Source organism: Pristiophorus japonicus, chromosome 11, assembly GCF_044704955.1.
Source record: "Pristiophorus japonicus isolate sPriJap1 chromosome 11, sPriJap1.hap1, whole genome shotgun sequence".
NCBI classification, from domain to species: Eukaryota; Metazoa; Chordata; class Chondrichthyes; family Pristiophoridae; genus Pristiophorus; species Pristiophorus japonicus.
In genome coordinates, this window is record NC_091987.1 from 62,564,355 (window position 1) to 62,582,313 (window position 17,959).

At 45.8% G+C, this 17,959-nt stretch overlaps 1 protein-coding gene across 1 annotated transcript in view; it reads right to left on the reverse strand.

Moving 5' to 3' along the window:
- The window catches only part of efhc2 (EF-hand domain (C-terminal) containing 2), a 193,963-nt gene that overhangs the window by 121,914 nt on the left and 54,090 nt on the right, over positions 1-17,959 (reverse strand). Inside the window, exons 6-7 of the mRNA XM_070892930.1 lie at positions 5,614-5,721; positions 5,367-5,505 (exon numbers count right to left, since the gene is read on the reverse strand). Of these exons, the coding sequence (XP_070749031.1) occupies positions 5,367-5,505; positions 5,614-5,721 (247 nt within the window). The remainder of the gene's footprint in view (positions 1-5,366; positions 5,506-5,613; positions 5,722-17,959) is intronic.

Here is a 17,959-nt window from a genome sequence, read left to right on the forward strand (position 1 = left end):
TGAACTGAGATGGTCAACCCGGGAGCGCAAAACACCGGACCGTCTTAATTTGTAAAAGACTGTTAATATCTCAGAGGGGGGTATTGTCATGTATGTACTTTTGGGATCACTAGCCTCTGGATGGCGGTACTATTGGAGGCCATTGGGTTGCACACATGTGCGTGCAACCCAAGTATAAAAGGCCAGCCATTTTGTATATTAGTCACATTGGGCCTTAATAAAGCAGAGTCAAGGTCATACCTCTTGGAGTTAAACAATACTCAGTCTAACAGTTATTGCATATGCAACACTATGAAAATAAACTAGCACGAAATATAAAAACAGATAGCAAAGTTTCTACACGTATATAAAAAGAAAGAGTGGCGAAAGTAAATGTTGGTCCCTTAGAGGACGAGACCGGGGAATTAGTAATGGGGATGGCAGAAACTCTACCAATATTTTGTATCAATCTTTACGGTAGAGGACACTAAAAATATTCCACAGTGGATAGTCAAGGGACTATGGGCGGGGGGGAGGGGGGGAGGGGGAGGAATTTAACACAATCACAATCACTAATAAGATGGTACTCAGTAAGATAATGGGAATAAGGCGAATACATCCCCTGGACCTGATGGCTTGCATCCTAGGATCTTAAGCGAAGTAGCGACAGGGATAGTGGGATGCATTGGTTGTAATTTACCAAAATTCCCTGGATTCTGAGGAGGTTCCAGCAGATTGGAAAACTGCAAATATAACGCCCCTATTTAAAAAAGGAGGCAGACAAAAAGCAGGAAACGATAGACCAATTAGCCTAACATCTGTGGTTGGGAAAATGTTGGAGTCCATTATAAAAGAAGCAGTAGCAGGACATTTGGAGAAACAGGCACAGTCAGCATGGATTTATGAAGGGGAAGTCATGTTTGACAAATTTGCTGGAATGAACAGGGTAGATAAAGGGGAACCAGTGGATGTGGTGTATTTGGACTTCCAGAAGGCATTTGACAAGGTGCCACATAAAAGGTTACTGCACGAGATAAAAGTTCACGGGGTTGGGGTAATATATTAGCATGGATAAAGGATTGGCTAACTAACAGAAAACAGAGAGTCAGGATAAATGGTTCATCCTCTGGTTGGCAATCAGTAACTAGTGGGATGCCGCAGGGATCAATGCTGGGACCCCAACTATTTACAATCTATATTAACAACTTGGATGAAGGGACCGAGTGTAATGTAGCCAAGTTTGCTGACAATACAAAGATGAGATGAAAAGCAATGTGTGAGGAGGACACAAAAAACCTGCAAAAGGACATAGACAGGCTCGGTGAATGGGCAAAAATTTGGCAGATGGAGTATAATGTTGGAAAGTGTGAGGTTATGCACTTTGGCAGAAAAAAAATCGAAGAGCAAGTTATTATTTAAATGGAAAAAAATTGCAAGTGCTGCTGTACAGCGGGACTTGGGAGTCCTGGTGCATGAAACACAAAAGGATAGTATGCAGGTACAGCAAGTGATCAGGAAGGCCAATGGAATCTTGGCCTTTATTGCAAAAGGGATGGAGTACAAAAGCAGGGAAGCCTTGCTACAGTTATACAGGGTATTGGTGAGGCCACACCTAGAATATTGCATACAGTTTTGGTTTCCATATTTAAGAAAGGATATACTTGCTTTGGAGGCAGTTCAGAGAAGGTTCACTAGGTTGATTCCGGAGATGAGGGGTGACTTATCTGGAAAGGTCGAGTAGGTTGGGCCTCTACTCATTGGAATTCAGAAGGATGAGAGGTGATCTTATCGAAATGTATAAGATTATGAGGGGGCTTGACAAGGTGGATGCAGAGAAGATGTTTCCACTGATAGGGGAGACTAGGACTAGGGGGCAGAAGCTTAAAATAAGGGGCCGCCCATTTAAAACTGAGATGAGGAGGAATTTCTTCTCTCAGAGGGTTGTAAATCTGTGGAATTCACTGCCTTAGAGAGCTGTGGAAGCTGGGTCATTGAATAAATTTAAGACAGAGATAGACAGTTTCTTAATCAATAAGGGAATAAGGGGTTATGGGGAGCGGGCAGGGAGGTGGACCTGAGTCCATGATCGGATCAGCCATGATCGTATTAAATGATGGAGCAGGCTCGAGGGGCCTTATGGCCTACTCCTGCTCCTATTTCTTATGTTCTTATGTTCTAAATGTATCAATAGAGTCTGTCTTCAAGCACTGTGAAATCAAAATGTACAGTGGCTTCATAAAATATAGATCTGAATGTCAGAAAACTCTTGAAACATCTATATAAAAGAGCATATATGAGCGAAAGCTGCTTTAGGATAAGCCATATCCTGCAGCAATTTTCTGGTGTTCATTTCATGATAAACTAAACCCCCAATAAGACAAGCAATTTCATATTTAAACACATTTTTCTTTAGCTGTAATGTATCTATCTATATTCTGAGGTAGTTGCGCACACTTTTGTTAAATATGTCAATTATATAATTATCACAGTTCGACAAGTATGTAAAAAGGAAAAGAGTAGCAAAAGTAAACATTGGTCCCTTTGAAGATGAGGCAAGAGAAATTATTATGGGGAATAAGGAAATGGCAGAAATGTTAAACAAATATTTTGTATCTGTCTTCACTGTAGAAGATGCAAAAAGCATATCTAAAATCATGTGGAACAAATGATCTAATGAGAGTGAGGAACTTAATTTAATTTTTAAAAAGTAGAGAAAAAGTACGAGAGCACTAATGGGACTAAAAGCTGACAAATCTCCTGGACCCTATGGCCTACATCCTAGGGTTCTAAAAGAGGTGGCTGCAGAGATCGTAGATGCATTGGTTTTGATCTTTCAAAATTCCCTAGATTCTAGAACAGTCCTAGTGGATTGGAAGGTAGCAAATGTAACACCGCTATTCAAGAAAGGAAGCAGAGAGAAAACAGGGAACTATAGACCAGTTAGCCTGACATAGAAAACAGGGAACTTTGGAACAGTTAGCCTGACATGACAGGGCTTGACAAGGTGGATGCAGAGAGGATGTTTCCACTGATAGAGGAGACTAGAACTAGGGGACAGAATCTTAGAATAAGGGGCCGCCCATTTAAAACTGAGATGAGGAGGAATTTCTTCTTTCAGAGGGTTGTAAATCTGTGGAATTCGCTGCCTCAGAGAGCTGTGGAAGCTGGGTCATTGAATAAATTTAAGACAAAGATAGACAGTTTCTTAACCAATAAGGGAATAAGGGGTTACGGGGAGCGGGAAAATACTGCAATCCATTGCTTAGGAAGTGGTATCAGGGCACTTAGAAAATCATAACATGATTAGGCAGAGTCAACATGGTTTTATGAAAGGGAAATCATGTTTGTCAAATTTATTAGAGTTTTTTGAGGATGTAACTAGCAGGGTAGATAAAGGAGAACCAGTGGATGTAATATATTTGGATTTCCAAAAGGCATTCGATAAGGTGCCACATAAAAGGTTATTACTCAAGATAAGGGATCATGGAATGGGAGGTAATTTATTAGCATGGATAGAGGATTCGTTAACAGAAAGAAAACAGAGAGTAGGGACAAACAGGTCATTTTCAGGTTGGCAGGTTGTAACTAGTGGGGTGCCGCAAATATCAGTGCTGGAGCCTCAGCTATTTACAATCTATATTAATGACCGAGATGAAGGGACCGAGTATAATGTATCCAAATTTGCTGACGATACAAAGCTAGGTGGGACAGTAAGCTGTGAGGAGAACACAAAGAGTCTGCAAAGGGATATAGATAGACTAAGTGAGTGGGCAGTAAGGTGGCAGGTGGAGTATAATGTAGGGAAAGGTGAGGTTATTCACTTTGGTAGGAAGAATAGAAAAACAAAATAGTTTTTAAATGGTGAAAAATGTTTTAATGTTGGTGTTCAGAGAAATTTGGGTGTCCTTGGAATGTTGGCCTTCATTGCGAGAGGGATGGAGTACAAAAGCAGGGAGGTCCTGCTGCAACTGTACAGGGTATTGGTGAGGTCGCACCTGGAGTACTGCGTGCAGTTTTGGTCACCTTACTTAAGGAAGGATATACTAGCTTTGGAGGGGGTACAGAGACCATTCACTAGGCTGATTCCGGAGATGAGGGGGTTACCTTATGATAATAGATCAAGTAGACTGGGTCTTTACTCGTTGGAGTTCAGAAGGATGAGGGGTGATCTTATAGAAACATTTAAAATAATGAAAGGGATAGACAAGATAGAGGCAGAGAGGTTGTTCCACTGGTCAGGGAGACTAGAACTAGGGGGCACAGTCTCAAAATACGGGGGAGCCAATTTAAAACCGAGTTGAGAAGGAATTTCTTCTCCCAGAGGGTTGTGAATCTGTGGAATTCTCTGCTCCAAGGAAGCAGTTGAGGCTAGCTCATTGAATGTATTCAAATCACAGATAGATAGATTTTTAACCAATAAGGGAATTAAGGGTTATGGGGAGCGGGCGGGTAAGTGGAGCTGAGTCCACGACCAGATCAGCCATGATCTTGTTGAATGGCAGAGCAGGCTCGAGGGGCTAGATGGACTACTCCTGTTCCTAATTCTTATGTTCTTATGTTCTTGTGCAAGAAACACAGAAAGCTAGCATGCAGTTTCAGGAAGCAATAAGGAAGGCAACTGGTATATTGGACTTTATTGCAAAGGGGTTGGAGTATAAGAGTAAGGAAGTCTTGCTACAATTGTACAGGGTCTTGGTTAGACCACACTTGGAGTATTGTGCATAGTTCCTTATCTAAGGAAGGATATACTTGCCTTGGAGGCGGTTCATAAGATTGATTCCTGGGATGAGAGGGCTGCCTTATGATGAGAGATTGTGTAGAATGGGCCTATACTTTCTGGAATTTAGAAGAATGAGAGGAGATCTCATTGAAACATACAAGATTCTGAAGGGGATTGACAAGGTAGATGCTGAGAGTTTGTTTCCGCTGGCTGGAGTGTCTAGAACTAGGGGGCACAGTCTCAGGATAAAGGATTGGCTATTTAAGACAGAGATGAGGAAGAATTTCTTCACTCAGAGGGTTGCGAATCTTTGGATTTCTCTGCCCCAGAGGGCTGTGGATGCTGAGTCTCTGAATATATTCAAGAGTGAGAAAGATATATTTTTGGAGTCATGGGGAAATCAAGGGATTATGGAGATCGGGCGGGAAAGTGGATTTGAGGTCGATAATCAGCCATGATCTTATTGAATGACGGAGCACGCTCGAGGGGCCGTATGGCCTACTCCTGCTCCAATTCTTATGTTATTATGTTCTTATGATTGAGAAAATAAAAATAATTTTAACATAAGTTGCCTGCCCAGTGCCTTCTTAGTGGAAGTAATGCAAGATACAAATAATAGAAAGGACAAACAAAAACAAACATAAAAAATATATATATATTGGCTTACCAATGCCATATTTGTTCCGGTAATATTCTTTTGTGAATTCATCACAATCACAGAGGACAATCTTCCGTCCCCATGCATTTATCACTGTCCCAATCATCAGGTCGCAGTCCTTGTAGATCTCCTGAGTCACATTTCCAGTCTAGAATATTACAATTATAATTGTGTAAAGAGTATATCAATAATTTGATGGGCCTTTTTAAACACATTATAGTGGGAAAATCTTTAAGTGTTGACTTTGGTTACCTACATTAAGGCTATCCAGCATAAAGCGGCTTTCACGTCCCATTGGTCCAAAAGTGTTCAGTAGCGTATGGTCTGTAATCTCACCAGGATGATATAATCGATCTGGAACATGCTTTCAACAAAAATAGAATATTCAGAATGATATCAAGGAGACAGTCTTGTCTTCAAAGTCACAGGCACAGTTCTGACAAGGGAGGTGGCCATACTGGTCATTATTCTGTCATTCACACCCTATCTAGACTAATCTTTTTCTAACTTCTGCCATTAACATTTCAATTCAGCTCATCATCTCTTTTGTCTCTCTAATCTCTCCTGCCTTCTACCCTTTCATAGACCTTCCCTTTTGTTCTTTCCTCCCCTCTCCCTTTCAGTTCTCCTTAAGACTCTGTTCTTTTCGAACATTCGCCAATTCTAACGAAAGGTCATCGACCTGAAATGTTAACTCTGTTTTTCTCTCCACAGATGCTGCCTGACCTGCTGAGATGTCCAGCATTTTCTGTTTTTATTAAAGCAGGCCATACTAGATTTAGTAATGAATAATGAATAATCTGACAGTAAGGGAATATCTTGCGAACAGTGACTGTAGCCAATGTTCCCTTTAGGCTGCGCGGGCACACAGCACTCCAGGGGTCCCGTGCAGCCGATGAAACAGCTTTTAAATTGAAAAAAACGCACAAGAGCGGGCTTTTGAATGGACCACACAGCCTGTTAAAGAAGCTGCACAACCCCAAAAAATTACGGGGAATATTAACCGTAACATAATTGAATTTGATGTTAAGTTTGAGAGAGAGGAGGCAGAGTCACAAACCAAGGTTTTAAACTGTAGTAAGGCTGATTTTGAAGTAATGTGACATAGGGCCGAAATTTCCCTCTGCCTGAAATAGGGCGCACCTATGGCTTTTTGGCGTGCATTACCACCGCAATGGATGGGGCGGCCATTAGAGCAAAATTTAGCAATTTGGTGGGAAAATAAGGAGCAGTGTTGATGGTGGGAATGGGCTCTTTGCAACAGTGTGGGGGCGGACTGTTCAATTATGCCGAGAAATGCAGCTGATGCCAATTGACTGATGACGAGACAACAGCTCCCTGGCCTTCATAAAGGGCAGGTTTAGCAGCTAGGCCCTGAGCATTGAGTTTGTTTCTGGTGCTTCTGAAGGAATGGCTAATGCAAGAGCTTTCAGGAGGGCCAGCCGCTTCTCGGATGTTGAACTGGAGACCCTCGTCCAAGCTGTGGAGGGAAGGAGGCGAGTACTGTAGCCGGTCACAGGAAGACCCAGTCGCGCCGTCGTTGTGAATGCAGAGAGAGAGATAGCTTTGGAGGTATCAGGGACCTCCATTCATGACCTCACCGCCAGCCAATGCCGCAAAAGGCTGAACGACATCGTTCGACTGATGAAAGTGAGTACATGTTCCCCCAACTCCTGACCGTCCATCTCTGAGCCTCTCTTTCACCTATTCTTATTTCCCACCTTCACTATATAGTCACTGAAGCACCATTTAATTGCTGAGGCATCTATATCTATGTGTGCATACTCACAATGGAGGATCCCTTTCATGTGAGAGTTACACCTGCATGTAATGGACCCACACTTGCATTAATTGCTGAGGCCTCATGACACTGCTACTCAGCAACCCTTCTTTGCTTTGCAGGCTAAGGTCTCCCACAACCGTTTGGAGCAACAGAGGACTGGTGGGGGCTAGGCCGATATCCAGCAGCTCCGTGACATAGAAGAGATGGTGCAGCGGCTAGTAGGCCCACATGTTGCCTTCCCTGTGGCCACCCGCTGGGGGCAGCATCGGTAAATATGGCCTTCCTTTAATGCCATCTCTCCCTGAAAGTCCAAATGCCTACCAGTAAATTGGTTATCATTGTGTGCAAGTTGCTTGCTGGATGGTGTAATGCCCTACCTCGCCATCACGGAACCCTTGTGCCATTTATGATTGCAGTTGATACCCAGAGTGTGAGCCAGAGCGACAACGAGATCCTTGAGCCGAGTGTGAGCCAGAGTCAGTCCGACACCTTTGAGGCGAATGTGAGCCAGAGCTGAATGCAGACATTGGCGGCATGTCCGATGAGGGCAATGAAGAGGGGGACACTGCTGCCAGCACCATGTCGCTGCTCCCTACACTCTCACGCGCCAGCTCAGATACTGGGAGTACATGGTCGTTGCAGTTAGATTTAGGAGAACGGTCTGCACTGGGGCCTAGCGGGCTGCAGCATGGTGAAGGGCAAAGGGAACCTCAGATGCCATCTCTCCGGAGTGGGGCGGGGGGGGAGGCGGAGTTCACACATGAGTTCTGCCGCAGAGGACTCAGATAAGCCCCTCAATGTGGCAGCATTTGAAACAAGGGTGCAGACTATGTATGCGCAGATGTTGGGAGCAATGGCAAGGGTGCTCAGGAGTCTGTCGCAAGTGGTCAGGAGTGTGGAGGAGTCTGCCTCCCGCATTGTGGACAGTTCTGCGCACACCATGGAGCCCATCATTGTCAGTCTGCAGACGATGGTGGACTCCCAGAGTGACCGTGATGATCCAGATGTGATGAGGTATGTCATGGGCGATATGGCAGCTGCCATTACAGTACAGACGAAAGGGAACCAGTGCTGTATTGGAAAGGATGGCCACCAGCCTGGAAGCTCAGAATGATCTCATGCACTCTGAGCAACAGGCCACAGAGCGTCTTACTGCTGTCGTATCTGGTGGCATCGAGACTGTGTCTGCTCTCATGCTGTCTCAGCTGGATGCCATGCGAGCTCTGACTGCTGCCATCGCGTCTAGGTCCACCACGGTCCACCGGCGGCCTTCCGGTGTCGCACTCGCAGATTGGTGGTGATGGTGAGGTACTGCCCCGGGGGTGTAGCGCAGGCTCATCGGCCCAGAATCCTGATGTGGTCTCTCAGGATCACAGCAGTCCTGAGCTGAGACGTCCCACTCTACCATTGCTGCCAAACATGGCATCGCCCCAGATAATTCAAACTGATAGCGCCGAGAAGGATGCGGCCCAGTCTGTAGCTGGCCCTTCCAGGGCCAGAGCTGGTCGAGGGAATCCTAGAAGGACGTTGATAGCTTCTACACCTGAAACACAGCAGTCTTCCTAGAACCATGATGCAGCCACAGGAGACACTGCGGCTTATAGTTCCAGAATAGGTATGCATAAGAGGGGTTATAAGGAAATGCACAAGGGTGAGAATTGATAATGTGTAAGTTTTTTTTGCACCATTATTTCTTGTGTAATAAATCTTTATTTTGGGTTTGAATATCTGTGCTGATCTCATTTCTCATTTCACTGTGGGGAATGATGTGTGAAAGGGCTCATTGGTTTGGCCATGGAGATGCACAAATGAAGGCTATGAGACGGTTTAGATTTCCCTTGGGGGTCCAGGTAGCGGCACCATCTCCTGCGTGGCCACTGCCCGCATCCTGCTCCTCCTCCTGTGCCTCTTCCTCCTCGTGCTCCTGCACCTCCTCCCCTCCTTGTCCTCCTCCTCAGGTGGTACTGCTGCCTCATCCTCCAACTGTTGTGCCCTCAAGATTGCCAGGTTGTGAAGCATGCAGCAGACGATGACGAATAGGGACACCCACTCAGGCGAGTACTGCAGCACTCCTCCTGAGCGATCCAGGCATCAGAACTCTGTTTAAGGATTCCAATGGTCTGCTCAATGATGCACCTGGTGGCTGAATGAGAGTCATTGTACGCATGCTGCACAGCAGTCCTGGGATGACGAAGGGGAGTCAGCAGCCAAGTGCAGAGTGGGTAGCACTTGTCTCCAAGGAGCCAGCCACAATCTTGTTTTGGGCCAGCAAATTTGCCTAGTCTGCCGCAGGATAAAAGCATCGTGGCTGCTGCCAAGATATCGAGCATCAACTGCCATGATTTTGCGGTTGTGGTCGTACACCAGCTGGACAGTGAGGGAGTGGAATCCCTTGCGGTTATGGAAATCTCGGGATTGTTCTGTGGTGCCCGCAATGCAACGTGGCTGCAGTCTATGGTGCCCTGAATCCTGGGGAAGCCTGCAATCCTGACGAATCCGGTCTGCCGCTCCAACTGCTTCGCCCTGCTCCCTCCTCTTATACAGAGCATCTGTCACCCGACGGGTGGAGTTATGCGCGGCAAACTGTGAAATGTTCAAAATATCTGCGGTTGCAGCTTGAAAAGATCCAGTTGCATAGAAATTGAGGGCGATGGTAACCTTTGATGCGACTGTCAGAGCTGTCCTCAACCATAACGGTCCAGCAATCAGGACTGATGGCCCATTTAACACTCACTCGGGAAGCCTTCAGACATCGATCGGCTGGCTTTGTTCAGATCCCAGCACATCTCACTTAGCGCAAAATAAGACCTGAAGAAACCAGAAAGGTTCCCCGGAGGCAATAGAACCATCCTAACCCAGCCAGAATTGTGGATTACAGGAGTATAACTGTCGAGCGTTTTGGAAGCTCGATCTTCGTTCTATAGCATCCTACGTGAAGGCACGTTTGCCCACCCCTCGAGGATAAGGACCGAGAGCGAAGCCTCGCTTCTCCAACCTGATAGACTTCAACTTCAACCTAGATCTCGTATGCTTCAGCCAAGCACGGGGCCATGGAGTCGAATCGCTGAGGAAGGACCAGCGCGCAAGGAAGGTCAAGAACTCAATAGTTGCACGCTCACCAACCAATTCACGAAAGTGCATGAGGGGATGTCAGTGTGCCCTAACCAAACCAGAGGGGGATTTAGAGTTAGGTGGGTCCCGGGAGGGATTAGCCCACGGGAAGGGTTGGTCTGTTGTAAGGCTAATAAGGGAAGTGCACTGTTTTACTGGATATTACTGCACGGTGTAGTTCTACTTCACAAGCATCTGGCGAGTGGAGTGGAGGTGTTGATCTGTTGTAATAAACCTTGTGTGATTTTGAACTCGAAACGTTGGTCCGTGTCTCACTATAAGACAATCCGTTATAACTCTTTTCACCCGAACGCAAGGACAGGGTTAGTGTGCTTGCTATAAGCGGGTGTTAAATCATAAACAGCAGATTGGATAACTGCAAGAGACCTATTGGCACCGGTCTCTGCGGAAAACGAACTCGTAGCACAGCAAGCAAGGCAGGGTCGATTTGGCACCGGTCACTGCCAAGTAAAAACCCTTTCGTATTTGGACCCTACGGCGCGGCCTCGTAAACCTCGGGAAGTAACCATTTACAAAAGGGCCAATTCCGGCCCCATAAACTGACCACAGTAAACTGCGCTGCAATGTTAGCGGGCAAACCTACAGACCTACAGACAAACAGTATTCAATGCCGGTACATATTCCTAAAAGACAAAAACTCTACTTGTGTAGTTAGGCAACCACAGTTAACAAATGAGGTAAGATACAGTATAAAGCTAAAAGAAAAGGCTTACACAAATGCTCTCCATCCATCTGTTCAACACATGCCATTACTCACACTTGTAGGTCTCTTTTTTACCTTCTTGCAGGAGAAGAGAACATAGAATACGAGGGAGAGGCAGAGAACTGGAGGTGGCCCTCCAGCATCTCACAGCTAACAAGTGGAGAGGAGCAGGCACTGGAAATCACTGGCGTCTCGGTGTGCCCAGCCATCAGAGATGATGAGACTGGGGCCTCCCAGCTACCTAGTGACAGAATTAAATATCAGAAAGCTACATGGCATACAACACTCACTCATGTTTACTTGATGTCAACGGCGAGTGAAATATGATCATGTGCATAATGATAACTTCAAACATTCTTATCTTCACAGTACTCATTCATGTCTTTTATCTTCCACAGGGCATTCACACATCCAGCAAGAGGTGGCCGAGGTCGCCGACGACAACAAAGACTCCTCAGAGAAGGTTCCTTTGAGAGCACACTGTCACAGGACTCATGCAGACTATTCACCAGTTCAGATACTCACACTTCTGTGGGACAAGTAAGGCAGATAGTTGGGTTTTCACCTGGTGGCTCACACATCACAAGCGAGCAAGAGCAGATGGTGGAATTAGTGAAGAGTCCACGTCGGAGAGCACAGAGGTCTACAAGCTCTCCTCAGCTGGATATAGGTGCTGTACCTTGGGGGCCGTCAACGAACAAGATACTTCTTGAGCAGCAGCAAGGAATGTGTGATGTATCAGCAGGTGTACCAGCTGCACTGTGCACGTGAACAGAGAGATTGGAGGAGTCCGTATCATGATGTCGCAGACCTTTGCAATGATGTCTTCATCCATGGAAAGACCGGACAGCTGCATGGAACATCAAACCCGGCAATCACACAAGTGCATGCATGTCTTCACCAATGGCTTGCACACTATGAATGCCAGCTTAAATAGGATGAATGAAATCCTAGCCTTGGCCGTTCATCGCCTCACTGATCTGCAGTGACCCAGCAGCGATGGCATCAGTCAGAGCTCGCGTGGCATCGAACTGAGACTGCGTGAGAGCAGACACAGACTCGATTCCACCAGACATTGACTGCATAACAGCACTAAGATGATGCGTGGCCTCTTGCTGAGACTGCGTGAGAGCATTCTGAGCTTCCACATCAGCAGCCATCCTCTCCATTACAGCACTAAGACATTGGGTTACTTCCACCTATGCTGTAATGGTAGCTGCCACATCGCCTATGACACGCGTCATGAGATCTGGGAGTCCAACATCGTTTGTACATTTGCAATGATGGGCTCCATGATGTGTGCAGAGCTGTCTGCAATGCGGGAGTCAGACTCCTCCACGCTTCTGACCACTTGCGACAGGCTCTCGGGCACCCTTGCCATTGCCCCTACCATCTCCGAGTGCATGGCAGCACCTTTTGTTTGAACGCTTCCACATCGAGGTGCTTATCTGAGTCCTGTCCAGCAGAACCTAAGTGCAAAGTTGCCTTACAGAGAGTAGGCTCCCGAGCTTCCATTTGGCCTTGACCATGCTGCAGCCTGCTAGGCCCCGGTGCATCACCCAGTGCAGACCATTCTCCTAAGCTAAACTGCAAAGAATGCGTACTCCCAGTATCTGAGCTGGTGCATGGGAGCATAAGAAGCAATGACGTGGTGCTTGGAGCTGTCTCTTCCTCGGCATTCACCTCTTCCCACATTTGGTCGCTGTCCTCACTTGACACATGGGGCTCAGACTCAGGCTGGTCTGCCTCCGGGTCATCATCTGCAAGCATAAATGGGATAAAAGTGGCGTGAGGGAGGGGGTGGACTATGCAGCAACCAAGGTGCACACCTTGCTGACTACATGACTGATAGGCATTTGTGCAGTTACGGACAGATGGCATTATAGGAAGGCCTTGACTTACCACTGCTGCCCCCAGCGGGATCGACGGTGCCTGTGGCCACTGGGCAGGCAATATGTGGCCCTATTAGCCGCAGTAACCTTTCCTCCACATCGGTCAGCTGCTGCAGTTCGGCCTCTCCACCTCCAGTCCTCTGCTGCTCCCTACAGTTATGTGTTATCTTGGCCTACAAAGCAAAGGAGGGTTGGTGAGTAGCAGTCCAGTTAGGCATCTGGAAATAATGGATGTACAGCTTCAAAAGATGCAACTGTAAGGCACAAATGAAAGGGGCCCTCAACTGAGTATGCACACATGAGATATGGATGACGCACCATCGAAATGCTGCTTTACTGACTAGAAACAGAAGCAGGAAAATAAGAGTTGGGGAAGGAGAGGCTCAGACGCCGAAGGTCAATAGTAATAGAGCATGTACTCACTTTCACCACTCAAGTGATGTCATTGAGCCTCTTCCGGCACTGAATGGCCATCCGGTCCAGTAGAGATTGCTGACACCTCTGCAGCCACCTCTGCCCAAGCATCTCAGAAGACCTGCCAAGAGGGCCTGCCAGTCTCTGGAAATAGGAGGTGCCTTCTTCCCTCCACAGCTTTCAGCAGCATCTCAATTTAGGCATCTGTGAATCTGTTTCCCCTTGGGCTACCTCTCTGACTTGCAATTTTAACACAAGCAATTTCAGCCCCTGGGTTACTTACTGCGCTCCCAGGCTCCTCGATGATTATTTTGGTGACATCTGCCTTTACCTTTGCAGTGAGTGATATCTCATTCTCTGTAACTTCAACCTTCATTTAAATTCCCCTCATCTTCCCTACTTAACCTCATCCTGCTGTAAACTCTCCCTTCCACATCCATGGCCAGCCCCTTGACCTTACTATCATGAGGCCTCACCAGCTCCTAGGTCTTGATCAGTGACAAGGCCATCTCTGACAATATCTTCATCTCTCTCCATGCAATCTACCTACCCACTTGCAACACCACTATCATAACTCTCTGCTCCTGAAAAAAAATGTCGCCTCAACTCCTTCACCAACACACTATCTATCTCCCAATTCCCTGTCCTCTGTCTCTCCATCCATTGTGATACTGCTGCCTTCATCAACCTGCTTGTCACATTTGGGGATTTTTAATCATTTTTTCCTTCACAGAAAGGATTTTGAAATTGACTTATGTTTAAAGGTTTTGTTTTAAAGTAAAATGAATTCACATAGGTTTAAATAGGCCACAGGTTGCAGGTGAAGAATGTGTATTTAGCCAATACATAGCAAGCCCAACAAGGGAGGGGGCAGTTCTAGATTTAGTGTTCGGGAATGAAGCTGGGCAGGTGAAAAGAATATCAGTGGGAGAGCATTTTGTGATCGTGATCATAATTCAGTTAGTTTTAGCATAATTATGGATAAGGACAAAGAAAAAACAGGAGTAAGGGTTTTAAATTGGGGGAAGGCCAATTTTACTTGGCTGAGAAGTGGTTTAGCAAAAGTTGACTGGAAACAGTTACTTGAAGATAAATCAGTGCCAGAGCAATGGGAGGCATTCAAGAGGGGATTCAGGGTAAATATGTTTCCATTAAGAAAAAGGGTAGAACTGTCAAATTTGGAGTCCCCAAGATAAGGCAAGAAAGGGAAGCCTGTATCAGATATTGTGAGCTCAATACTGTAGAAAGCCTAGAAAAGTATAGAAAGTGCAGGGGTGAAATTAAGAATGAAATTAGGAATGCAAAAAAAGAGGGCATGAAAAAAATAATGGCAAGTAGAATCAAAGAAAACCCAAAGATGTTTTACAATTACATAAAGAGCAAGAAGATAACTAAGGAAAGCGTAGGGCCTATCAGGGACCAAAATGGTGATCTATGTGTTGAGCAGAGGACGTGGGTAAGGTACTTAATAAATACTTTGCGGCTGACTTCACAAAAGTGGGGGACGATGTCGACGTTGAAGTTTTGGACGAGATAAACATAGCAAGAGAGCATGTATTAAGGGATTTAGCATCCTTGAAAGTAGATACATCGCCAGGAGCGATATATCCGAGGCTATTAAAAGAAGCAAAGTTGGAAATTGCGGCGGCTCTGACCATCATTTTCCAAATCTCCCTGGTACAGGAGTGCCAGAGGATTGGAGAACTGCTAACGTTGTACCATTGTTTAAAAAGGGAGGAAGGGATAAACCAAGCAATTACATGCCAGTTACTTTAACCTCGGTGGTGAACAAATTACTGGAATCAATTCTGAGGGACAGTATAAACCTTCATTTAGAAAGACACAGATTAATCAAGGACAGTCAACATGGATTTGTTAAGGGAAGGTCATGTCTGACAAACCTGATTTGAGTTTTTTGAGGAGGTAGCAAGGAGGGTCGATGAGAGATGCCGTTGTAGATGTAGTTTACATGGATTTTAGCAAGGCTTTTGACAAGGTCCCACTGCAGGCTGATCAAAAAAGGAAAAGCCCATGGGATCCAAGGGAGAGTGGTAAATTGGATCCAAAATTGGCTCAGTGGCAGGAAGCAAAGGATAATAGTTGAGGGCAGTTTTTGCGACTGTAAGGCTGTTTCCAGTGAGGTTCCACAGGGCTCAGTACTCAGTCCCTTAGGTTTTGTAGTATATATTCATGATTTAGACTTAAATGTAGGGGGCATGATAATGAAATTTGCAGTTGATACAAAAATTGACCGTGGGTTGACAGTGAGGAGGAAAGCTCGAGACTGCAGGAAGGTATCGATGAACTGGTCAGTTGGGCAGAAAAGTGGCAAATGGAATTCAATCTGGAAAAGTGTGAGGTAATGCATTTGAGGAGGGACAACAAGGCAAGAGAATACACAATAAATGGGAGGATACTGAGAGGTGCGGAGGAACAGAGGGACCTTGGTGAACATGTCCACAGATCCTTAAAGGTAGCAGGCCAGGTAGATAAGGTCGTTAAAAAGGCATATGGAATGCTTTACTTTATGAGCCGAGGTATAGAATGCAAAAGCAAGGAAGTTATGCTAGATCTGTATACAACACTAGGTAGGCTACAGCTTGAGTACCGCGTGCATTTCTGGTCACTACATTACAAGAAGGATGTAAATGCACTAGAAAGGGTGCAGAGGAGATTTACAAAGATGTTGCCAGAATTGGAAACATAGAAACATAGAAACATAGAAACATAGAAAATAGGTGCAGGAGTAGGCCATTCGGCCCTTCTAGCCTGCACCGCCATTCAATGAGTTCATGGCTGAACATGCAACTTCTGTACCCCATTCCTGCTTTCTCACCATACCCCTTGATTCCCCTAGTAGTAAGGACTTCATCTAACTCCTTTTTGAATATATTTAGTGAATTGGCCTCAACAACTTTCTGTGGTAGAGAATTCCACAGGTTCACCACTCTCTGGGTGAAGAAATTCCTCCTCATCTCGGTCCTAAATGGCTTCCCCCTTATCCTTAGACTGTGTCCCCTGGTTCTGGACTTCCCCAACATTGGGAACATTCTTCCTGCATCTAACCTGTCTAACCCCGTCATAATTTTAAACGTTTCTATGAGGTCCCCTCTCATTCTTCTGAACTCCAGTGAATACAAGCCCAGTTGATCCAGTCTTTCTTGATAGGTCAGTCCCGCCATCCCGGGAATCAGTCTGGTGAACCTTCGCTGCACTCCCTCAATAGCAAGAATGTCCTTCCTCAGGTTAGGAGACCAAAACTGTACACAATACTCCAGGTGTGGCCTCACCAAGGCCCTGTACAATTGTAGCAACACCTCCCTGCCCTTGTACTCAAATCCCCTCGCTATGAAGGCCAACATGCCATTTGCTTTCTTAACCGCCTGCTGTACCTGCATGCCAACCTTCAATGACTGATGTACCATGACACCCAGGTCTCTTTGCACCTCCCCTTTTCCTAATCTGTCACCATTCAGATAATAGTCTGTCTCTCTGTTTTTACCACCAAAGTGGATAACCTCACATTTATCCACATTATACTTCATCTGCCATGCATTTGCCCACTCACCTAACCGATCCAAGTCGCTCTGCAGCCTCATAGAATCCTCCTTGCAGCTCATACTGCCACCCAACTTAGTGTCATCCGCAAATTTGGAGATACTACATTTAATCCCCTCGTCTAAATCATTAATGTACAGTGTAAACAGCTGGGGCCCCAGCACAGAACCTGGCGGTACCCCACTAGTCACTGCCTGCCATTCTGAAAAGTCCCCATTTACTCCTACTCTTTGCTTCCTGTCTGACAACCAGTTCTCAATCCATGTCAGCACACTACCCCCAATCCCATGTGCTTTAACTTTGCACATTAATCTCTTGTGTGGGACCTTGTCGAAAGCCTTCTGAAAGTCCAAATATACCACATCAACTGGTTCTCCCTTGTCCACTCTACTGGAAACATCCTCAAAAAATTCCAGAAGATTTGTCAAGCATGATTTCCCTTTCACAAATCCATGCTGACTTGGACCTATCATATTACCTCTTTCCAAATGCACTGCTATGACATCCTTAATAATTGATTCCATCATTTTACCCACTACCGATGTCAGGCTGACCGGTCTGTAATTCCGTGTTTTCTCTCTCCCTCCTTTTTTTAAAAGTGGGGTTACATTGGCTACCCTCCACTCCATAGGAACTGATCCAGAGTCAATGGAATGTTGGAAAATGACTGTCAATGCATCCACTATTTCCAAGGCCACCTCCTTAAGTACTCTGGGATGCAGTCCATCAGGCCCTGGGGATTTATCGGCCTTCAATCCCATCAATTTCCCCAACACAATTTCCCGACTAATAAGGATTTCCCTCAGTTCCTCCTCCTTACTAGACCCTCCGACCCCTTTTATATCCGGAAGGTTGTTTGTGTCCTCCTCAGTGAATACCGAACCAAAGTACTTGTTCAACTGGTCCGCCATTTCTTTGTTCCCCGTTATGACTTCCCCTGATTCTGACTGCAGGGGACCTACGTTTGTCTTTACTAACCTTTTTCTCTTTACATATCTATAGAAACTTTTGCAATCCGTCTTAATGTTCCCTGCAAGCTTCTTCTCGTACTCCATTTTCCCTGCCCTAATCAAACCCTTTGTCCTCCTCTGCTGAGTTCTAAATTTCTCCCAGTCCCCGG